We start from the raw sequence: 24,541 nt of genomic DNA, 5'->3' as shown, positions 1-24,541 counted from the left end.
TGCAGCAGATGACGCATCAGTTGCAATAAATGACTTATTTGTTGGGAGAAGCTTCTGGTTCAGTCCCAGCTTGACATGATACTGTAATATGTATCCAACAGATAATCTATCTGTTGCAATAGATGACTTACCTGTTGGGTACGCGACTGTAAAATTTTGAAGAAACACTCAAACTATCAAAATGAAAAATTAGAGTAAAAAATCATTAGTTTACTTACCAAAATCACCTATGATGCAATGTCCAATGATATATGAATGAAAATTCGTCTGAAAGTAGCAGTACAATGTGATTATCAACTGAAGAAGAAAAAAGTGATGAACAACCAGAAGAAGATGGTGATGAACAAGAAGAAGAAGAAGAATGATGATGGAGAAGAAGAATGCAGAAGAAAAGCAGCAACAATGGTCCCCAACAATGGAAGAATAAGCAAGAGAGAAAAAAGGAAAAACTGAGCCGTTGGTACACTTTTTTTCCCTCCATTTCTTATTATTTAGTATTTTATGTAAGATGGACTAAAGTTTAAATAAAAAAACTTAGGGATAAAAAATACAACCCCTTAATTCTTAATTTAAAAATTGTCACCCCTACTCAATAATTAAAACTTGAGTCACCAATCCCTAATTTTGAAACTTTTCTGTAACCCTTAATTCATTGTCCCATGTAAGTAAGCACAACAAATTTGATTGAGTGAGAAAGAGAGAGAAAATGGGGATGAAAGAAGAAAATGCAGTGGCGAGAACTGAAGGAGGAGTAGTGGTGGTTGATCCAAAGCCACAAAATGGAGTCGCTGCAAAGGCAATAGACTGGCTAGAATGGGCGATCATCAAATTGATGAACAACTCAACCAAGCCACTCCCCTTTCTTCAGGGTAATTTTGCACCTACTGATGAAACTCCTCCACTTAAACACCTTCCCGTTAAAGGCCATCTTCCGGTCAGTTTAGTTCACTTTTTTCCTAACAAAACTTTAGGAACTAGTAAATCTATGCGCATTTTGATAAATAGTTGGCGATAGTTCAGATAGGAAATAGATACACTTGATAGTTGAGTAGAGAACTCGCAAAAAAGTGAAATAGTGATACTTCAGTTTTTTTTAACAAAATCATTATTGCTAATAATAAAGAAATGGAACTTGTGGTGCGAAACTCCAACAACATATCCAGTGAAATCCTACTAAGTGGGGTTTAGGGTAGAGTATATGCATATCTTACTACTATTTCGTGGAGATAGAGAGGTTGTGGTGCGAAACTCCCATCTCATTTTTTTTGGTTATACAACTTTTGAAATTTGTGGTCTTAAATGTGTCAGAATATTTGTATGATTATAAAAGCTCGTAAGGGTAAAATGATGATTGTATTGTAAATTGTTCTCAAATTTAGACTAAAAATTGACACTAAATATGCTTTGACCAATTAGAACTCCATACTTGTTGAAGTTAACTTGTATCAGAGTGTAATAGACTGGGTTATTTGCATAGTATATGCATCTTTGAGACTGAATTTTCCGTAACTGTATTCTACAGAGTATGCTTTTGAGAGTTTGAGAGTTCAGTTCATTACTCATTGGATCATGAAAAAAAGAACCAATTTGATATGCAATTGTTAGTAGGGGAGAGGCCAGGAACTTCAGCTGTACAAATGAATCAGTTGATATTGATCTGTCCTGAGGAAGGAAATAGTTAGATGATTAACAAACAAGCTTTACTTCATAAAACTACTAATCAGTTGATATTGTGTATTTGTGTTCCTTCTGTTGTTTCTCAACTTCCTTTTGTCCCCATAATACTTTCATGTTTGCTGCATGGAAACGGATTGACGATGAACATATTCATTTTCTGTTATTTCCTTAATCTCTAGTACACAGGAGAACATATCGGATGTAACCGAAGTTTTTAAGGTCAGAGGATAAAAAAAAATGCGGATTTCCTTATTGATTAACCTCTGAAGTGTTGGGATTGGATATAGATGGGAAATCTATAGATCGTAGTAGTTCGCCAACCTCTCTAACTAACATACGATACAATTTCACTTCACGACCTTTTATGAACGCTTCGTCTAGTTGGCTTCAAAGATATCTAAATCTAATAATCCATTGTGAACTTTGTATGACAAGAGTGCCTAAATGGTGAGTTTTTCAGGGTTGGTCCAAATCCTAAATTTGCTCCAGTTGCTGGATCTCATTGGTATTTTCTTCTCTTCATAACCTATTTTCATCACTGACTTTTATTATTCCTTCAATTCTTCTCTTTTCCTACACCACAACAAATACAATCTCTGAGGTTACATAACAGAAGAATTCATCATTCTTGTTCATTCTTTGTTAATAAAGAGATTTTGTTTAGAATTGCCAGTATGAAACTAAGCCTTACTTCCTCTCTATGCAGGTTCGATGGAGATGGGTATGTCTCTTGCAGTCTCAGCTTTTCAATTTAGAGTACACATCAAATTTTCACAAATTATTTTGAAAAAGAAGTGTCACTATTGTTTCACTCTTTCACTCGTTTTGAGCGACAACGGTGTCTTCATTTTGCTGAAACTGGATTAGAGGATTGCATTTCATGTGGTTAATTGACTATATAGCTTATATAATGAGGCAAGAAATTCACATGTGATAATCTTTTAATGTTTGAGGAAAATATTCATGTTGTTGTACTCTTTTCTTAACTGATCACTTCCTATGGCTTGTTGACCTTATGTGGCTCTTTAAACTTTTAACTCAATAATACTATGTCATATTAGCAATTCAGATTTGGTATACAGATGGTTATGCTTATACCTAGATATTTAGAGTAAAAATAATTGATGATTAGGACATTTCTCAATATCAGGGCCAACTTTGTTCATTTTCCTGACTATCTACTGTCTGTTAGTTAAGAGACTGCATACAATACAAACGATTTATTTTGTTAATTGTCTTATGATGCAGCACTAAGTGATCAGTCATGCTTTATTAGTTCACTTTTCTTATTTGCCTTTTAACAATGACAACAAAATTCATTTGGTGTATCTACATTTCTATGTTTTATGTTGTTTTTAATATGTAGAGGAGCATATGTGAAGGTAAAAATCCTCATTATATTGTCTGACATCAGAGAGAACTGCTACCTTGATTAACTTTGATTTTCCTTCAGCATGATTCATGGCTTGCAAATTAAGGATGGAAAAGCAACATATGCCTCACGTTTTGTGAGGACATCACGTCTTAAGCAAGAAGAGTTCTTTGGAGGAGCTAAGTTTATGAAGGTGAACAATTATTTTAAAGTTCTTACTCTCAGATTTCTTTGTCTTGTCAATCTTTTATTCTATGGAACTTTAAACAATAAATATTTGAAGTTTTTTAAACTTAATGTGATCTTCTGTCTGTTTTTTTTTTTAAGAAGTCATTGAGCATGTTCTCACATAAAGGATTCTTTGTCTAGAACACTAGCATAAATCGTTCACTAAGTATTTGGAATATTAACATGTGATGTTCTGTTGTTGTATGACATGCTCTGCTATCCTCATCTTATTATATAATGATCATTACCAAAAGTAAGGAAATGAAGGGAAAAAAAAAAGAAGGAAGACCTCAGTTTCCTGTGGTAAACAATGCTTTGGTTTGAGTGTGGTCATCTACTTTTTCCTTTATTTCTGGCACACATTCAGCAAAAAAAATGCTTTGCCAGTCTCCAGTCCTGTACTTTACAATTATTTTATCGCATTTTTATTTGGCTAATCTTTGTTATCTGGTACCTTACTAGGACCTCAAGATTATCGCATTTTGTTGCTCCTGTTTCCTGGTAGATTTAACCTCCCCATGTTAATTATTTGTCTCCAATTCTTTGTTCTGAATGTGAGATAACAAATAATCTTAAGGTTCTCAATGGTTTCTGTTGAGTTTTATAATCATCCCACATGATTTATGTATGGAGAAAAAAAATTTTTTTACATGTTTAGTCCAAGACTTAATTATAAGCATGAATAACAAATATATGGAGAAAGAAATTGAATTTTTTTACGATAAAATGAAATGTCAATTGTTTAGTGTCCCCTAACCAAAGAACCCTCATTCGCAAGGAAAAGTTTGTCTTGGAGCCTGAGAAGCGCTCAACATACTTTGAGCCTCGCTTTAGCGCACCTTTGACAACATTGATTAGTACTATGGTAATTTTGCAATCAAAATGGTTTTCCACTTAAATGACCTACTCATATTTCTTGGTCTACTTGTTCTTAATTGAACCTGTTGTTATGAGTGGTAAAACATTACAAAATGGTTCTGAATATCCAATCACTTACCCAGATTCACCTCATAGCTAGCTACTTTATGATATTGGATGCATTCTTATTCAATGTTAAGCCATTAATTTTGATGTCCTCAACTTGATGGCATTACTGTATCAAGGAGCCATTTCTTTGTATATTATTTAGTCTTTACTATTCTATTTGCAGATTGGAGATCTTAAAGGGCTGTTCGGGTTGTTCTCAGTATGCATTTACATGCTCAGGCAAAAGCTGAAAGTTTTGGACATTTCCTATGGAAGTGGCACAGGTAGGACAGAAAGGTTTGAGGATGTATGATGTTTTTATCTTGATGGTACCTTTGCAACAAGTTTTTTGTTATAGGAACTAAATGTCTTGAGAATGATATGCATATACGCGTGTTTTGTATACCTTTGCGAGACTTATAAAGAGGAAACAAAAAAATTCACCTTTTTTCAGCTAATACAGCTATGATATATCACCACGGGAAGCTTTTGGCTCTTCATGAGGGTGATAAACCATGTAAGTCACTTCTCCATTTGATCTATTGACTGAAAAACTTAAGCTGTCTATCATCTAAATGCTTGCTAGCCTGAATATGTTTGTTAAGGTTCTTTGATATCTTATAGTTAATTACTCTCTTTCGTTTATTATGTAAGTGTCACAACCCGAGACGACCCCTAGTCGTAACACAGTGTTTAGAGCCACAAGTGATCCCAAGCTAACCCATGGTCTAGCATGACTCTGAGATTTAAATTATTAACAACTGAAGATAACTGATGCAGAAGTTTAATATGAATAGTTTATTAAATCCAAAACACTAAATGGAATATCTGAATAAAACATAAGCTGAAGCTACTATCTGACTGTCTGAAAACCTCTATTAAGATGAGTTGCTAAGACCCCAGCTAACTTTAACTGTCTGAAAACTGCAAGACTTAATAAATGAAATGAATATAAGGGTTGTCCTCGAGAGATGAGGACTCACAAAACTCTGTTGCTGAGCTGATACAAAATCGTACTAACCGCGAGCTGGATACTGACATCTGAACCTATCTTATAACTACATAGCGTAAGAATGTATGTGGTCAGTACTTTGAATGTACTGAGTATGTGAGACATGCATCATAATCTAGTAAACTGAACACTGAAAAGAATAAATCCGAGATACTAAACTAAACATGAAACTGAAATACATGAAATGATGCAATGACCAAGTAGTAAAACATGCGTCTGACAAATACTGAAACTGAAATAATATCTGACTGAATTGTAGGAGATACTAATAACCGATATAAAACCACGTGAGCTAAACATGGAGTTCTATGTATAATCTCCATAAAAAATGCCCAATATACCTTGTCAGGGTATAAAAGCTGATTTGAGCTAATGTGGTACCAGGTGTCAATCCTAGTCTAACGGGTGACCCTTATGATCCTACGGTGGCACATAGTTTTGAGACTTAAGGATTTCTACTAAAGATCTCAGACTTAAACTGGCGGGTGAACCTTCATCTCTATGTTCACTCGGTCCTAAGTAATACTGCCAACTGAATGTATGTTGATAGACTAACAATACTAATATTCTGATAATACTGAATAATGCTGATACAATTGATAATATGAGAAGCTCATGATTTCTAATAAACTAATAATAATTAGTAGACACTTTATTTGAAAGCATCTTTAATCGTGAAAAACGGATAATCTCAAACATGCAGCCTAAAATAACATAATTCCGAGACATGAAATACCTATATCCTAAGGGTTCATGAAAATACTATTTAGAAGTACTGAATTTTAGGTGAAAACACATAATCAAGCTATTCATGAAGAAGAACAGAAAAATCTAGTGAACATCATGCTTTTCACAAGAACCCTAACTTCTGTAAAAATCACTAACGGAAGAACTGGGTTTACTTTGGGACTCAATGGGTGAAAGGATAACCATTGATGGGATCTCACTTACCTAGAATGGAAAACCCTAGCTTGAATCCTTGAACTGAAGCTTGAAGGTGAAGAATCCTAGTTCTTGCTTGAGAGAACTTAGAACATATTGTTATAATGATTCTAAGTGTTAGGCGTGAATGAGGATGTTTAGTCGACTAAATTCCCCTCAACTCCACTTAGGATACGCTAAAACATCGTGGTTTAGGAGTTAAAATAGTGGGAAAAGACCAAAACAATCTTAACTGAAAAGTCGTCGGAACATTCCGCGGGGTTTGATCTACGGGCACTAGATCCCATCCGTGGAATTCACGCTAAAATTTTAAGTCTCAGAAGTTCATTCTACGAGCCTAATTTACGACCCATATATTGGTTTATGACCCATGGTAGAATCTGTGAAAAGCAGGTTGAAAAATCAGCTGTATAAGTTCATTTTACAAGCTCAAACTACAGAACGTAGTTTGAAGATTGGACCCGTATAATCAGTTCCTGAAATCTCTGCTGGAAGTGTCTCTAGTAAAACGGTCATAACTTTTTCCTCCAAACTTGGATTGATGCAAACATGGTGGCTTTGGAAAGAACACGCATAGATATTTAATTTGATAGGTCATGGGCCACCTAACTCTTAATATGCTAAGAGGTATGGTCGTTTGAAGTTGACTCTCGCATGAACTCACGCGAAAACTTTGCCGATAGAGAAGCTATGAACTCGACTTAGTGCTTGAGGTCCCTTATGACCCTAAACCACATCCGATACACTTCCTACACTTGGTAATAGACCTTAACACACATGAACAAGTAGTACATCGGTCCAAGCTGATACGCTTACGACGAATGGTTTGGATCTTAAGCATAGATTTTGCGAGGTGTTACATTAAGACTCTAACTTTTTAATTCCCGGAGATGATTTAATATGTATTCAAGCCCCCAAACAGTGATTTGACTGATTTTTAGTAAGATTGCTATTTGTTGTTGAAGTTTGTGACCGTGTGAAACTGAAGGACCCAATTTTTGGTATACTGTTTCATTCCTTCTCATATTGACAAAATGAAAAGTCTGTTCACAGATGTAGTTAAAGTTCTGGAGGATGGAGATCTGCAAACTCTTGGCATGATGGATTACGATAAAAGGTTGCAACATTCCTTTACCGCTCACCCGAAGGTTGACCCTGTAACTGGTAAGAGAACAGTCATGCGAATCTACTACTAATTATGGAAATAAAATTAATAAATGTGACATGCTTTATTGGTTCCAGTCCTTTGTTCATAAAGAATGCTACCTAAACTATTAGAAAGGAACATTCATACTGTGGCTATCAGCCCAGCACTTCCTTGTATCCTTTCCTTTAGTTGCAAAATCCTCCAAATTGTTTCTTAAATGAACAGGGTTCTCCTCTCATTTCAGACCCGAACGTCCTGATTTCCATATAGGTCATTACTCGAATGGAAATATAAAAACCTTTGAAATTTTTTGTTAATATCTACTACCATATTATGAAAGTACACTTAACTAATTAGTAGTGGAGATGACAAGAATTTTGGAACTGATTTTGACTCAATTCAAGTTAGGTAGCCTTTATTCGGGAAAGAACTTAGGTATCGAGGGTGCATTTTGTTCAAATGTACAACAAAAGCCAAATATGGATCTAAAGTAAAGCTGGGGAGTAAAATATATGATGATTTATTATATCGTATATTGCTTTGCAAATACAAAGCTTGATTTGAAAATATTTGCATACAGGGGAAATGTTTACTTTTGGCTATTCGCCGACACCACCTTTCGCTACATATAGAGTCATATCCAAGGATGGTGTCATGCAAGATCCAGTTCCAATAACGATACCAGCATCTGTTATGATGCACGATTTTGCTATTACTGAAAATTATGCAATTATGATGGATCTTCCGATGTACATCATACCAAAGGTATGCCTCCTTTTCAAAAAAAAAAATCAATTAATTTATTCTTTGAAGAGTTTTGGATTTCCTCTCCTGATGACTATAACAGAAGCTATTCTTAAAGAGGGATTTCTATCTTGTATAAAAGGTTCTCCTTTCCTCTTTGAGTCATCAGCTATTTTGGCTCTTTAGTTTGGAACTCCGTTTTCGGTCTTTATCTTGAACATGGAACTTGTAGAAGGAAGTTTCAAATTGTTGCCTTATTGGAGTGTTCTAGAAGATGCATTCGAGATAATTGAAGTGTGTAAAACTGATGCACGGTCTTTAGACGACACATCAAAACCAAAACAGTGAAGTAGCATCATCTTCTTTATAAGTTTGAGTGCTTGGAGACAATGTCGTTGTCTTATAAGCAAAGGGGTAACGTAAAGTTATGGAGAAATGGGGCTAAATGATTTTGAATTTGTTGGGATTGTAAGTAAATTCTGGTGGACAAAGTACAATTATGTGACTGGATGTTTGAAATGCTTATTAATCTAAGATCAGTGAGCCATTTTCGAATCAACTGACTTCTTATTTATTCATTTTGCTTCTAAAGAGTGTGGATGTGTCTCCCTCAAATTATACTCTTATGACTTATCTATGTTGTAAAAGAATAATACATTGCAGTCTATGATGTGGAGATCGATTGGATAAAGCCAAACTTGGAAAATTAGACATTAAATGTGAAATAATGAATGTTTTTCTTTTTTACTGTTGGATGATGTAAAGTTGAATGTGAATGCAATAGACTTGGGTATTCAACTCTTCTTCAAGTGCCTAACGAATAATCTATGGTTCCTTCAAGTCCAGTATTCGTCCGATGAACTTTGGGATGTGCTATCCATATGCACAAGGAAGTTAACAACATGTTGTCTACATGTTTACACTTGCTGCCTTGCCAGATGATTGGCAGTTAAATTGCTTGGCTCAATCAACCGCTTGAAAGTTCCCTCATGCTTGTTTTCAAAATCAATAATGAAAGTGAGTTCAGATGATTAATGAGCTGCTATGTATTTTTTAGGAAATGGTGACAAATAAACAGCTGGTATACAGCTTTGACCCCACAAAGAAGGCTCGTTTTGGAGTTTTTCCACTCTACGCAAAGAACGAAGCCCTAATCAAGTGGTTCGAGCTTCCTAATTGCCTCATATTCCACAATGGTATGAAGTTTTAGAATTTGAAATTCCTTTGGTTTTTATATCTGAAATTCGGAAGTTCATGTCCCTTGATGGGAAAATAGAATAGAACTCTAGCCAAGAGGTAGATGTCAGTGTATAATAGTTCACTTCAATTGGTAATCCTCTTAAGAAATATCTCCATTAAGCTGGTTACAGAAAATAATTATCACGTAGAGCAGGTTTATTTCCAGTGACATTTTACATTTTGTCCTTTACTTCTTCTGCAAATATTTTCCAGTTTTCCTAAGCTGTTGGATGGTAAACATTAGGCGTAATGCATAAACAAACACTCAAACTCAGCCAGTAAACACTCTAACTAAAAAAATGCACGTGTCTAGATATGCACTCTTAAATTTGGAGTGTTTACTTGCCAACTGAGATAAAGCTTGAATAACTTACTTCACTTCACTCAAACTGGCATGTGGCTACATTTACCTTAGATAAAACTGCGGGACTTGGGATGACACATGTGAAATTATAATTTGTGGATAATCGCTCAAGAAAGTTGAGGACTAACCCATAAGCTACTTACAGTATAAGTGAAACATTTAAAGGATTGGATTTATCTGCATACAACTGTGCTCCTGAAAGAAGTTACTCAAGTAAGTTTATAATTGATTCCTTTGGCGGAAAAGGAGTCTGAGTACCTTCATAGAAACTTCCTCTTTGATAAAGTAACAAACTGAAGGAAAGAAGGGGATTCAACGAGATTGTAGATGGTCTCTCGTCCTGATGTATGATCTTGACATATTTCCGTGTGAGCTCCGGGGCACTAATTAGTGGGTGGATATCTTGAAAAACCTCATGCTAGGTCTATGCTGCACAAAAGAGAAAACCTTTTCTTACTCTTCAACTCCCAGTAATTTCTTCCTTTTTCTATCGAAATAGAGTGAGTGCAAACAGTAAGGTGGATATCTTGAAAGCCTCATGCTAGGTCTATGCGGCACAAAAAAAAACAGATTTCTACCAACCAACTGAGAAAACAGCTATCAACTTCATTGAACCTGCTTCCTGATATACTTTTATACAAATTTGAAGAGATGGATACTCTTTAGAACCAAAGTAGATGATTTGCACTTCTCAGATCGTCTTGTTGGACATAACGACTACCTTAATTTGAGTGACTTCTATTGGACTGCAAAAACCCAAAAATGTTTATCCTCTTATCGGACACCACCATTCATAAACTTCAACGAATCTCAAGATATAAATGCCTTAAGTCTTACTAACCGATCCAAACTGAGTTTTATTTCATTGCTTTACCAGCCAATGCTTGGGAGGAGGGAGATGACGTGGTCTTGATCACTTCCCGCCTGCAGAATCCAGATCTAGACGCGATTAATGGAACTGAAAAAGAAGAACAGCGTGACGGTTTCACAAATGAGTTGTGGGGAAACTCTAGCCTGATGATCTTAATTGATTTTCAGATCTTCCAAGTATCTTGATTTTAGTTTTAATTATCAGGTATGAGATGAGGTTCAATATGAAGAATGGTGTAGCATCACAGAAGAAACTGTCAGAGGCTGCTGTTGATTTTCCACGGATCAACGAGAACTACACTGGAAGGTCAGCTATTACAAGATTTTCATTTTAATTCTTAAATTCCTGCACTACATAAAATATCCAGAATGTGGAATAATGGCTGTTAAAATGCTGCATAGGAAGTTAGGAACACCTTCATCTGCTGGCTGTCTCTCTTGCTTCGTCTTTTATTCACAGCGTTGTGAGATTGCTTGCCTTAACTTTAGTATTTTGATCATCTCATTTTCATTCCTTATGTGCCTTAATTTTAGCGATTTGATCATCTCATTTTCATTCCTTATGTCATTGTGATGATACTGACTTTTACAAAATTTAGGAAGCAACGCTATGTATATGGAACCATTTTCAACAACATTTACAAGATCACAGGAATTGTCAAATTTGATTTGCATGCGGAACCAGAGACTGGAAAAACAAAGCTTGAAGTCGGCGGAAATGTTCCTGGAATTTGTGACCTTGGACCTGGAAGATTTGGCTCAGAGGCAGTATTTGTTCCCCGTCAGCCTGGGACAGAATGTGAAGAGGACGACGGCTACTTGATATTGTTTGTACATGATGAGAACACTGGGTACTCCTCTACCACTCGCTTGCATTGCATATACTAAACACACATATTATAACTTGGACCATTTCTCTGTGTGACCAAAAGATGTGACATTGATTGTCTTTAAGTTGAATTTACTTTTTTAGAGCAAACCAAAGTGGGAAAGGGATGTGGATTTCATCTAAGTGTTTTCTGCTTCAAGCCTAGTAATAAGTAAAAGAGCATAATTATACAACTTGCCTCTCAATTATGATTTGAGGATTGTGGCACGTCCAAAAAAAACTTTAAGATGCCCTGTTAGACAACCTCCTGCTGAATGTTCTCCAAATTTTTCAGAAGTTTATTATCCAAATGAAAGAAATTTATCATTCAGTCAGTCAAACACACTGCAATCTCAAACTAGTTAATTTAAGAGTCATGTGTATATTCCTCTCTATTTGGATCCACTTCTATTGTAAAATTGGCAAGTCATTTGTCTTTCAAGGCAATTATGGGTTCTCTAGAATGAGATGGTCCTTTAAGTCTCACATACTTTCCTACTCAGACTTAATATAAGATAGCAACACTAAGCCTTAATCCTGACTTATTTGTATCTGTTTTATGGGTTTTACTTCCATTGTGTTCTATTAGTAGCAATGTCTAAAATTCTGTTCCTTGGCATTTTTTGATTAGGCACCCTATGAACAATTGTTTTTACATAAGCTACCTTCCAAACTAAAAAAAAAAAGACTGATTCCAACATAGGTCTTCTAAGTCAGTTTCCTTCCATGAAATTTTACTTCTACCTCGTCCCTTTTAGTGCCTTCAATTACCATAGTGTCGCACCTACAAATTTGTGCTCTTGGAGGTCTATATAGGATATGTCCAAACTATTCTATATATTGCGGTTTGCACCTTTTTTAACAATTTGATAACTTTTAGTACTCTTTATCTTAACATCCACATTTCTGCAACATTTTTCTTGTAGATATATTGTTATTGGGCATTAGAGCTTCAACATTCACTTCATATTATTAAATTGTTAGTCTCACAAGTGTTTAAAGGAATTTCCTTTCAATTTGTTAGGTATCTCCTATAATGCTTAGCCTCTAGTGCACATCCAATTTAATTCTACGGGATATATCTTCATCTATTATTTCATTCTCCTCGAAGACTGATTCTAGATGTCTAAATTGTCACCAGTTATGTATCACAATCCCGCTCAATCTCAGTTCACCTTTCTTTGTACTTGTTATGGAGAGTTAACTTTTAGTGCATATATTTTGTCCAACTCTAATCATCCTAAAACCTGGTTTTACTCTCTAGAATGTTTGTCCAAAGATTAAACTTTTGGTTAAATCAGTTAGAAGCTTTGTCAATTAACATGATAGCATCTACAAATCCCATACACCATAGAACCTTATCATGTCACTATTAGTTCGTTTACGACTAAGGTACATGAACTCACGGTTGTAGAATACTCCTTTGTAATTCCTCTTCTCACACTTGTGACAGCTCCTACATGTCTTTTATCAACACTTATATATTTGATATAGATTTTTTCCTTCTCCACACCACTTATCATATTCTTTTTCATAGTCCATGAATACCATGTAGCGATCCATCTTCCTCTACATATTAATATTCATCAGTTTTCTAAGCAAAAGTATTGCCCCTACTACATATCTACTGTGCATAAACCTAAAATGGTTCTCTATCATCCTTGAATTTCCTCAAGATACAAATACTCCAAAAAGAGAACTCTTAGTTGAATAAAATCCCAGTCCTAGATAAGTGAATGACCAATGTAATTAATGCCTTCCCTTTCAGGCGTAGAATCGTGTTCACTATTTTATGCTAGAAACTTGAAAATTTTCTCTGACCAATCCTCTGGTGTACATTATGCAGAAAGTCCTCAGTGAATGTAATTGATGCGAAAACAATGTCAGCTGAACCTGTGGCAGTTGTTGAATTACCCAAAAGAGTTCCATATGGATTCCATGCCTTCTTTGTCACAGAGGTGAGTTAACATAACATTTTCTTGTTATTTTCTGAACCTGTGACAGTTCCTGTAGAGTTGCAATTTGCTGTTTCTCTCTTTTAACATTTTGGTTTAAACTTGGACTCATTCTCGCGATTCATCATCCTCTGTACAGGAACAAATTCAAGAACAAGCCAAAATGTGAGAGAGATATTTGTGAAGAGTGGATCAGCAAGTCAGTGTGCTTACAACATGCAACTTGACTATCCAAGGAAATTACTCATATTATTCTGTGATATATATTGTAACTCTATCTATTATGTATGGAGGATTTAACTTCTTCTTTGGAAATGACTCTTCGATGTTTGCTTCTATAATTAATAATGAAAATTTAAATAAAAAGGTTGAGCAATATTATATTTTATTTCATGATCAAAAAAGGTTCCCTCCACATTACACTTCTAATCTTTTTTTTAGATGTTTATCATGCAAAACATAGATCTTCTGTAATTATGCTTTAGTAATTACTTTGTGCTCTTCTAATATAGAATATTCTGTTTGGTCGTACATATTTTTTGCTTTTTTCCAAAAGAAATTTTTTAAATAGTTTTTAGTTATTACCATTGTACTGATTTTTGAAAAAATAAATAAAATGAAGATAAGTTTCAAGTTTTGATTAGCTTATCAAGTGTCTTTTTTTATTAACAAAGCTTGAATTTCTTATAAGTTTTTAGCATGTTTAAACATACATAATTTTTAAATATCTTTTTTAAACTTTTCTTTTTTCAAGTTTTTGTATTTATCATTTTTTTTTTATGTCCAAATGCTCGTGTCCGCCTAAATGTTTGTGTATGTTTATCTTTTAAATTGTTAATACGTGATATTTTTTAATGGTATAAAATAATACAATTTATTCAAATATTATACTTCTCGAAATAACACAGTACAATACAATTAAATATTTGAGTTGATACAATTTTAATTTTTTTAAAAAAAAAATAGAAATTGTGGTTTAACCTCAAATATTTGTGTGGGTATAAGAAGTTTTATTAAGCATAAACAAGAATTTTTAATTTAAATTATTTATAATTATGAAAAATAATATCCTCTTTGAAACAATTAAAAAGGAAAGTGTCACATAAATTGAAGAAGGACTAGTAGTAGATTACCAAACAATATATTGGCATTGTTCGATAATATCTCTACTTAACAAGATAGAGGTAAAATTTGTCTACACTATATGCTCTATATACCCCACTCATAAAATTATATTGAATATGTTATTATTGAAATGAAGAGTTGGCAACTAGTTGAGACTATTAAATAATAGAGTATATAATAAAATGAAACAAAGTATTATGCGTTTTTGGAAGATATATAATTTCTCTACCTAATAAGGTGTAGATATAAAGTGTGTTCATACTTTACTCCTCCAGAGCTCACTTATGAAAAATGTTGAACAAAATGTTAAACAATTAGTCGAAATTACCAAATAATATATATTCCCTTTATTTCAATTTAGATGATGTATTTTTCTTTTAGTCAATCCAAAAGGAATTACACATTTATATTTGTAACAACTTAACTTTAAAATTCTTATGTTATTCCTAATGAAATGATTTACAACCACACAAACATTTAAAATTTATTTTAAATTACAATTTCAAAAGTTTAGTTCTTTTTAAAATTTTGTCTGAAATTAAATCACATCACATAAAGTGAAAAAAAAATAACGAACATAAAACAAAATATCATGCATCTCTTGAAAATTAACCTCTCTACAACTCTACCTAATCAAGTATAGATTTANTTTTAATTCCTCGGTAAAATCTCACTCACTACGATGAACGGTTCAAGTCTTAGTTCAAAAAAATTTCTGGGGTATTACATCTACCTAATAAGGTGTAGATATAAAGTGTGTCCATACTTTACTCCTCCAGAGCTCACTTGTGAAAAATGTTAAACAATTAGTCGAAATTACCAAATAATATATATTCCCTTTATTTCAATTTAGATGATGTATTTTTCTTTTAGTCAATCCAAAAGGAATTACACATTTATATTTGTAACAACTTAACTTTAAAATTCTTATGTTATTCCTAATGAAATGATTTACAACCACACAAACATTTAAAATTTATTTTAAATTACAATTTCAAAAGTTTAGTTCTTTTTAAAATTTTGTCTTAAATTAAATCACATCACATAAAGTGAAAAAAAAAATAACGAACATAAAACAAAATATCATGCATCTCTTGAAAATTAACCTCTCTACAACTCTACCTAATCAAGTATAGATTTAAAATTTGTCCATACTCTACCCTAGTCCACTTACGAGACTTATGGAGTATGTTATTGTTGTTGAAACAAAAAATGTTAAGGCCACTAGTTCAGATTACTAAATATAGTAAAATCTTTCTAAATTAATATTGGTAAATTAATAAATAAGATAAGATTTCTATTTATTCCGACTTGGGCTAGTAAAAAAAATCACAGTTTTTAATAAGATAATAATATAATACAATTTTACATAGTCAGTCTCATTAATATTATAAATTAATATTTTTTTAAAATTACAAAAATATCTAAGACAGTTTAGTAAAATATGATTCTAGTTCTTTTGTTTTTGTTAACATTTAAATCTAGATAAAGTTCATCTCAATCTTTTCTTATTGCATCCAAAAGTTCTAGTATTGTCTTCTTGAACTTTACCAAAAAAAAATATAAAGAGTTCTAGACGCAATAAGTGTTTTCTTACCATGTTGATTCTAAAAGTATTGTATTGTTTCCAACCTCATCATCAACATTATTTTCTCCGTTGATATCCATTAATCTCTAGACCTTTGAAAATGTATCATTTTTTAGTCAGGTAACTAAAAAGGTTATAGAAATCCATTTTATTGCGGAAATTGAAATCATTAAGCATGACCTCAAATTCATAAATATCATTTACACAAATAAATTTATTTTAATTCCTTGACACTTCATTTCCAAATTAAAATACTCTTTAAATTAACAAATATTAATTTATTGATTAAATAATAACTCTACAAAATAGAAGAGGCCCGGCGAATACAAACAAACAAAACCGAGTAACGTGTCCATGGCATCTCCGTCAATTGTGAAAGGTATCAACAAAGGTGGAATCTCCAATGTCCAATCAATATAGTAATATTCAGAGCCCAGAGGGAGAGAAATCATTAGAGCTAACAATCAAAAATGGGGAGAAAAGAAGATGATGGAGTAGAGAGAATTGAAGGAGGAGTAGTGGTGGTGAACCCAAAGCCACGAAAAGGATTAACTGCCAAGGCCATAGACTTGTTGGAATGGGGAATCGTCAAGTTAATGCACGATTCCTCTAAGCCACTTCACTATCTTCAAGGCAATTTTGCACCTACTGATGAAACTCCTCCTCTTAATGACCTTGTTGTACAAGGTCATCTTCCGGTCAGTTCACTGCTTCTCTTTTATCTCTACTTTTGCCTGTTTCCACTTGCATGAGATTGCTTGAGTATTTTTATTTTTTTTTATGTCTGAGCCAGTGAACTTTCACGCACCTCCACCAGCCACTTTCCTATTTGAGTGAGTAAGGAATGAGTATAGGACACTACTGAGTATGTTCAACCGACGACGGGGTTCAATTGGGGTAGGAGAAATGGGGAGGAAATTACAAGGTGAAAGTTTAGTTAGGCTACTAAGATTTTCTCAATTGTTTTAAGTGAGAATTGATCCTTAGTTCTCTAGGTAAATAAGTCAACATTCAACTAAGTGAACCATAGGAGATTGGTTATTTATTTATTTAATTATGTTATTGATTAGAGTTTGATGTTTTGTGAACCTTGGGTTATATTTGCTGAAATTGGGTGTGGCTTAAAACTCTTTGGTTAGAGGGGTAGGGTGTTTAAAGAAGAAGATTTTGGTTTTGTTTGTCTAGACAGATGCTACAACTTGATAATATTGCAAACTTCATTTTGAGAAATGGTAGTAGGACATTAGTATGGAGTAATAATTTGATGCTCATCTTTTTTCTATCATCAAAACAAGAGTGGGGGAAATGAGGAAGTGAAAAAAAAAAGAGCCAAAAGCTTAGGAGTGTTAATCTGATACGAGATTAGGTTGCGGTTGATCAGCATGGTTGGGTGAAATTTAATTTGATCCTTCTGGGTTCTGATGAAAATGGTAATTCGTAATAAGATGTACCATTGGATTATGGTTTTGTTACTTCTGAATAGTAATAATATGAATTTTTGCAAGGGTATTAATTACTCCGGTGACAAGAAATTATCCAATTAAATTCTTGTGGTTAAAGTATTGTAATTAAGAGTTTACAATTTGCTTGTATTCACCTCATACAACTTTGCTATAGTTCTATTCTATCAGTGGATAACGAATTGTTGACTATCATAAAATGTATGGGCAATTTTGTTAATGGGAAAGAGAGGTGATTCCACAAATCAGGGAGGCGGCTTCCTAGTTGTTTCTATTATCCGTGGTGCAGGAAACATTTGCTTATATTGCTGCAAGATTTCTATGGAATCTTCAAGATCTTATGTCCAAAACTATAATACAGTAATTAACTAGTTAAAGCCAACGTGATAATGTTCAGAGCAGATTGCTTGACAGTTTAGTGTATGCAACCTGTAAATGTGAATGCATTTAGATTATTCAGGATGTGAGGGACTGTGTAGAAGATTCCAACAACAACTATGCCCAGTCCCAAGCAAGTGGGACTGTGTAGAAGGTTCTGAGGGGCTTCAGTGCCATATAAATTAATATTTGTTCTTTTTCCTATGAGAGAACTATATGATGATTTTTGAACTTTCCATATATAGAAAAAAAAAATAGAAAGAAAAGAGACTAGAATTTGAGATGGCATTGTTACCCTTCTCTACTTAAATACCAAGCTTTTCTTAGTGAGAGGGTTCAAATCTATGACATGTGCCTAACCCACATATCTCAAACTGTGCTCGTACCACTAAATCAATTCCCTGGGGGTTAAAGATAACATATACTATTAACAATGTAGCATATAGTTGACAGGGCAAGGGTAAGAACAGCTTGGGATAAATACCTTACTGAAGTTCAGTTTGTGATATTGTGAATGGTTTTTCTCTCGGGCCTATATCTCACTGTTTGTTTGCATTTTTTGGAACTGATTTTTCAGCTGCAGGACTAGATTTATTTACCATTATTTTCGTTTCTCCCAGGATTCAAAGCATAAGGAATATTGTAGAATTTACTGCTCAGGCTGTACATTCTATGCTTTTTGCCATCAACTTGACTCTAATGATGCTTAGTAATTTGAATATTTAATTACAGGAGTGCCTTAATGGTGAATTTGTTAGAGTTGGTCCAAATCCAAAGTTTGCTCCGGTTGCTGGATATCACTGGTTAGTTTTTCTTCTAAATATATATTGTCCTCAGGACTTCAAGTTCCTTCTTCCCATACTTTTTTTTAAAACAGAGTTTCTCAATTGCATTGATGCCAATCCATGCTCTATTTATATGCAGGTTTGATGGGGATGGGTATGTCCTTTACAATCTTGACTTTGCAATTTGGAGCAAAATCAATTATTTCCTAGTTACTTTGAAAAAGAAGCAACGAGCGCCTCAGTAACTCTAGTTTTTATTTGTTCCAACTTCCAACTATCTATGTTGTGCCCAGCTTAAACAAGTAGATTTCTGCATATGATGTGTGACTAAGCTCCCTTTCTGGTAGGAACAGAAACTAAAGTACCTTTCTGTTCGGAAGAGAAACTAAATGAGAAATTCAATTGGTATTTTGTTACATTGAAAAAATTGCCCTTGTACCCTATTCTTAATTGAACAATTCAAACGAGCATTTATAGAGTCTCCATAAACAGACCTTACATAGGATTGATACCATTTTTCCAACAAAAGAAAGATTGAGTATTTAGGATAGCAAGGGTATGAATCTTTGAATTTATGGTGACAGGAAAAGAAGGATTGACAAGAAAATAAATACTTGAATTTGATGGTAACAGGGAAGAAGGTTTGAACATTAGGATGGCAAGAAAATAAGTTTCCAGATTACGGGGGCATCCTCTCTCTCACTCTTTTTTAGTTCCCCTCCTACTCGGCAAACATAATGAGCTGTTTGTTAAGAATTATATTATGAGGTGGATCAGGACTATTTTAGTTTGTGAATTATGTAAATCAATTCATATCAGTGGCTTTTTATTTGTCCAGAGTGAAAGTATGATGATCGAAGGTGTTAAAAGGGGACAAGATATACCTAAATCATAGGTAAGAAAGTTGTCCCGGAACATAATAGCTCCTGGAACCCGTAGACTTCGCTAAAAATGGAACACAATGGAAACAAAAAATTCATATAAGCAATATTAACTGGTTAAGATAAAAGTTTGTCACGATGGTATGCTTACATCAGGTTCAAGGTTTTTTAGTTTAGTTGGAGATGTTATATTAGTGGAAATTGTGGAGGACCTCTAGTGTTAAAGAACCCCAAGTTGTTGAAGATTAGAATGAAGAGCGAAATGGATGGTGAAGATTCGTATAGCGGACTTTAACCATCAAGAGAAAACTTTATAGCCGACTCCAACAAGATAAGAATTTAGGCAAAGCAGCAACGACAATTGTTTTCTTCTCCTTTATTACTACTACTACTACTGATACCATTACTACTACTACTACTACTATCAATAGTAAAAATATATTAATTGTTATTATTATTATTATTATTGTTGTTATTATTAGTATTACTAATTTTTTCGGCCTAATCTTTTTTACTTTGCACAAAATGTGATTAAATTGTATTTGATAATTCAGCTGCTGTTTATTATGACAAAGTGATTTTTATTCTTGTTTTTCCTATTCCGTTTTTCCAGTTACCTTTTTCTTTAATTTTTAGATGACTTATGCTGAAGCTCAAAAAGTATCACGTTGTTATAACTTTCACGTGAAAAGAAGTAATGTAACCTCAAACATTTAGCTTTATTTCAGCATGATTCATGGCTTGCGCATTAAAGATGGAAAAGCCACGTATGTCTCACGTTATGTGAGGACTTCACGTCTAAAGCAAGAAGAGTTCTTTGGTGGAGCTAAGTTTATGAAGGTATGCATTTGTTTTATACTCTTAGCGGTCGTTTGGTAGAGTGTATTAAGAAAAATAATGCATGCATTAGCTATATCTATTAGTAGTCCCTTGTTTGGTACATTTTTTCATGTCATGTATAACTAATACTTGCATTAGTTATACACTCTATTGTGTATTGAGGAAGGTATTACTAATACCATGAATTTCTAGGTATTAGTAGCAAAGGGATTTAATACATGCATTAGCACGGTTAAAGACCCGATTACCCCTCAAAANGGATCTCACTGGGCATGTTGTTGTTGTTGTATTAGCACGGTTAAAGACCCGATTACCCCTCAAAAGCACTTTTACATCTTTTCCACCATAATTGTGGAGGATATTTTTGTAAATAAATATTTTTATACAATGCATACTATTTTTAATACTCAAAACCAAACAATGCATAAGAAATAGTCTATGCATAACTAATGCAAGCATAACTAATACAAACATTACTAATGCAAGCATAACTAATACACTCTATTGAGCATTATTTTTATACTCTCTACCAAACGACCCCTTACCCCTAGATTTTTGTTCCCATCAAGCTTAATATAATAATGATTGAAGTTTCTTGTACTAAAACCTCTACACATGTATAGATGCTTTAATCAACTTCTTCGCATAACTACAGACACTTTTCTTTTCTTCCTTTTTCTTCTTGTTTTTAATAGTTCGCCAGATTATGGATGCTTCAATAAGTAGGAATTTTTGCATGCTATTCGGAAAGGGTGGTTTTTTTTTTTATGTATTGTTGTAATTATTTTGTGGAACTAGGAATGATTTTGTTTGAATATGGTTTGTCCTTAGGATAAAACATCATTTTGAAAATATGCTCCAGGAATTACAGCAGTGTGGAGTGCCGTTTCAGCTATTTTGTGTGCCTGAATTCTCTTTTCTTGCTAAGCTTGTTGCATCATAATTATCTTGTTCACATTCCAACTCTTTAATTTTGATCTTTACATGTGATTTTCATTGCTGATTTCTCATCCAAACTGGATAGTGTAGAAAAGGGTGAATTTCTCAAAAATGACATCAAGATCATAGTGTAGAAAGACTGAAGAATTTCTGTTTTATTGGCACTTTGTTGATGGATACCGACTTTGTGATTCTACTGTGCAACAATGACTTTTTGATAGTTGATCATAGGTCAGATAAGTAACTTGTAGAGTAAACCATTCTACTGGAGAAAGTATTATCTAGTGGAAAGGGTTGCCTCTCACCGCTTGGATTTAGTGCTGAATATTTTGCTAAAGTTGTCTGCTGAGGTTTCATGTGACACAGTTTCTTGTCTTCTAGCTAGGTCAGAATATTCTGTTACTTATATTTGCATTTGAGGCATTGACTGGCCCTGCTCAACAGTCTATACTCTTCTCTTGAACGCTTCATTGAGCATCCTTCCTATTCAGTCCTTGCACTACACTATCCATAATGTTGACCTAGCCCTCTCTCCTCTCTATATTTTCACGCGAAGATTCCCTTGCTTCCTAGCCTATTCAATGTGGTCATGTACAGAGTTCAAAGATTTGACACTACAAAAAGGACGATGGTAACCCTAATTGAAGAATGTTGCAGGAAGCAATTTTGCAAAAACAGAAGTTTCCTTGAATTCAGCAAGCAAACTGGAGGATATTCTTACACTGAAGATGTCCTATCTGAAAGAAAATTGTGTCCTTTTTCCTTTTAGTTTATGATAACTAGAAGCTAAAATGACACATCTGCTGGCATGCCTTTGTCATAGATCTCAGCATCAACATGTTATTTAGAGGAAAGGAATTGGGGCATCCTATTAGTGTTCATGACCTGGAATTGTTTCACACCATTGGATTGTACATTCTGCTGTTAGTTTCCTTAAATTTTCTGTACTGAACCAATGGAACTACTGCATCATGCAATCACACGCTATGCTTTATAAAACATTTGCATATGCTATATGTGCAGGTTGGAGATCTTAAAGGGCTGTTTGGTCTGTTCACAGTTTACATGCAAATGCTCAGAACAAAGCTGAAAGTATTGGACATCTCCTATGGAAATAGCACAGGTTGGTTGGCTGGACTTTTAGTTAGTCTATGTATCGTCTCTTCACAAGTCTTTCCAGATATAACTTGTTATGACGGAAGGAATATGTCCTTAGTCATAGCAACATTTATTAAGTCTATGTGATAGTTACTAACTGAAAGTAAGATTTGTTTCCTCGTCCAGCTAATACGGCTCTAGTATATCACCATGGGAAGCTGTTGGCACTTTCAGAGGCTGATAAACCTTGTAAGCCACTTCTCTGTTTGACCCTGTTAATTCAGAAAGATGAACTATCTATGATTTTGATGTGCAAGCCTTTGGGTAGATGTTATTTCCCCCCTTCTCCATTCCTTTTCCTTGTATCTTGCATGATTACATAGTGAAATTGTAACTTTAAATTGCATGATTACAAAGTTTGGGATGTCAAGCTCAAATTGCAACTTTTTGCACATCAATGATCAATGGAGACTTCTAATTTTTTTTTAAAAAAAAAACATAGTGAAATTGTAATCTGAAGTTTTTGCTTGTCTGGGGCAGAGAACAAGTATTAGTTGTTAATACAGTTTCCTGCAAGGATTTAGATCATAGGTACATTGCATTTTTATTGCTTTGATACTGAGTGTACGTCACACAGATGCACTTCAAGTTCTAGAGGATGGAGATCTTCAAACACTTGGCATGCTGGATTATGACAAAAGATTGACGCATTCCTTCACTGCCCATCCAAAAGTTGATCCTGTAACTGGTAAGGGAGAAATCATCCTAGTTCTGCATGTCACTATCTGTAAATTCAAATTGTTTGCTACCCAAATAATTTCTGATAAAAGAAGTACCATTACATGTATTCTTCTAATAATTTTAACTACAAGTACAATCTTGCAACTGCATAACCTCCTTTAGTTAAGACATCTGTTCAACCCTCTTTTCTCATTTGCTGACTTCTCTTCCTCTGATATCAATGCCTGGCATGCTAATCTGTTAGTTGTGATGTTGATTTTAATAAACAGAAAAGGAAAATTATATTTTCTTCCAAACACAGTACTAATTTGTCACATCAATTCCACAACTGAATTCCATGGCAAGCTGATTTCGGAGTTGAGGTTAGAGTAGTGAACCTAAGATGGGAGCATGGTTCCCTTTGGGTTGTAGTGCAGTTGGAAAGAGAGCATTTTTTTCGTTTTCACATTGAAAGTAAAAAGAATGAGAGGTGTTTTAGCATCGCCCTTTGTAAAGGTCAAGGCTGGTAAGTCCATCGGTTCATATAGTTGTCCATGTAAGTTGGCACAAGATTAGGATCCTCACTTCAACTTCCATCTCTGCATTAACTATCCAGTGACAGTCAATCTATATTATCTCTGATACCATTCATGTGCTTATGTTGAGTTTCTGTGTGACTGATTAAATCTTAGTTCAAGATTCAGCATTCAGAAGTGAGAAAAAGGTCTAAAATTGGATCTTTTAGTACAGGTTTGAAGTATGAGTTACTCAGTCATTGTGTAGGTAGAACACTCTTGAGTTTTGACTTTGAAATTTTACATGCAGGTGAGATGTTTACCTTTGGATATGCTCACACCCCACCTTACATCACTTATAGGGTTATATCAAAGGATGGAATTATGCAGGACCCGGTCCCAATAACAATACCAGAGCCTATCATGATGCATGATTTTGCTATTACTGAAAATTATGCAATTATAATGGATCTTCCTTTGTGTTTTCGTCCGAAGGTATGGAACTTCTAATTTCTATAGCTCACAATTTATTGATTGCTATTGTTTATCAGTTTTCCTTTATTGATGGGAATAACTTAAGCTTTTAAAAGATGAAACAGCTTGCTCAACAATTGAATCAATGAGAGAGGTTAAGTTGCGTTACGTCAGTCCACCTCCATATTGGAGTTCTATAGGAGAGAACTGCAGAAAGCTTTCTAGTTTGTTGACTTATGTTTATTTTTTTCTAAGTCACCGTAGGTAACTGTTTGTCCAAATATTTCATAATATAAATTCATGATTGGTTGCATGTACTACACTCGGCAGTGTTTTTTTTTTTTTTTTTTTTTT

General features: G+C 34.1%; 2 protein-coding genes across 4 annotated transcripts in view; both read left to right on the top strand.

The window, feature by feature from the left end:
• The window catches only part of LOC125853513 (carotenoid 9,10(9',10')-cleavage dioxygenase 1-like), a 33,057-nt gene extending 19,465 nt beyond the window's left edge, over positions 1-13,592 (top strand). The window contains exons 10-14 of the mRNA XM_049533213.1: positions 10,569-10,689; positions 10,767-10,868; positions 11,161-11,412; positions 13,276-13,387; positions 13,524-13,592. Coding sequence (XP_049389170.1) covers positions 10,569-10,689; positions 10,767-10,868; positions 11,161-11,412; positions 13,276-13,387; positions 13,524-13,553 — 617 coding nt within the window. The 3' untranslated portion in view covers positions 13,554-13,592. The remainder of the gene's footprint in view (positions 1-10,568; positions 10,690-10,766; positions 10,869-11,160; positions 11,413-13,275; positions 13,388-13,523) is intronic.
• A 2,812-nt stretch (positions 13,593-16,404) lies between these two features.
• The window catches only part of LOC125853514 (carotenoid 9,10(9',10')-cleavage dioxygenase 1), an 11,593-nt gene continuing 3,456 nt past the window's right edge, over positions 16,405-24,541 (top strand). Inside the window, exons 1-8 of one of the 3 annotated variants that reach the window (XM_049533216.1) lie at positions 16,405-16,795; positions 18,668-18,738; positions 18,860-18,874; positions 20,330-20,441; positions 22,404-22,503; positions 22,665-22,727; positions 23,116-23,226; positions 24,024-24,208. In XM_049533216.1, the coding sequence (XP_049389173.1) occupies positions 16,568-16,795; positions 18,668-18,738; positions 18,860-18,874; positions 20,330-20,441; positions 22,404-22,503; positions 22,665-22,727; positions 23,116-23,226; positions 24,024-24,208 (885 nt within the window). In that variant the 5' untranslated portion in view covers positions 16,405-16,567. Of the gene's footprint in view, positions 16,796-18,667; positions 18,743-18,859; positions 18,875-20,318; positions 20,442-22,403; positions 22,504-22,664; positions 22,728-23,115; positions 23,227-24,023; positions 24,209-24,541 lie in introns of all 3 variants that reach the window. The other 2 variants (XM_049533217.1, XM_049533215.1) reach the window with 2 other exon arrangements.

The sequence above is a fragment of the Solanum stenotomum genome, chromosome 1, assembly GCF_019186545.1.
Source record: "Solanum stenotomum isolate F172 chromosome 1, ASM1918654v1, whole genome shotgun sequence".
NCBI lineage: Eukaryota > Viridiplantae > Streptophyta > Magnoliopsida > Solanales > Solanaceae > Solanum > Solanum stenotomum.
The sequence above is the reverse complement of the archived record's forward strand: the minus strand, read 5'-3'. Positions and strand labels throughout refer to the sequence as shown.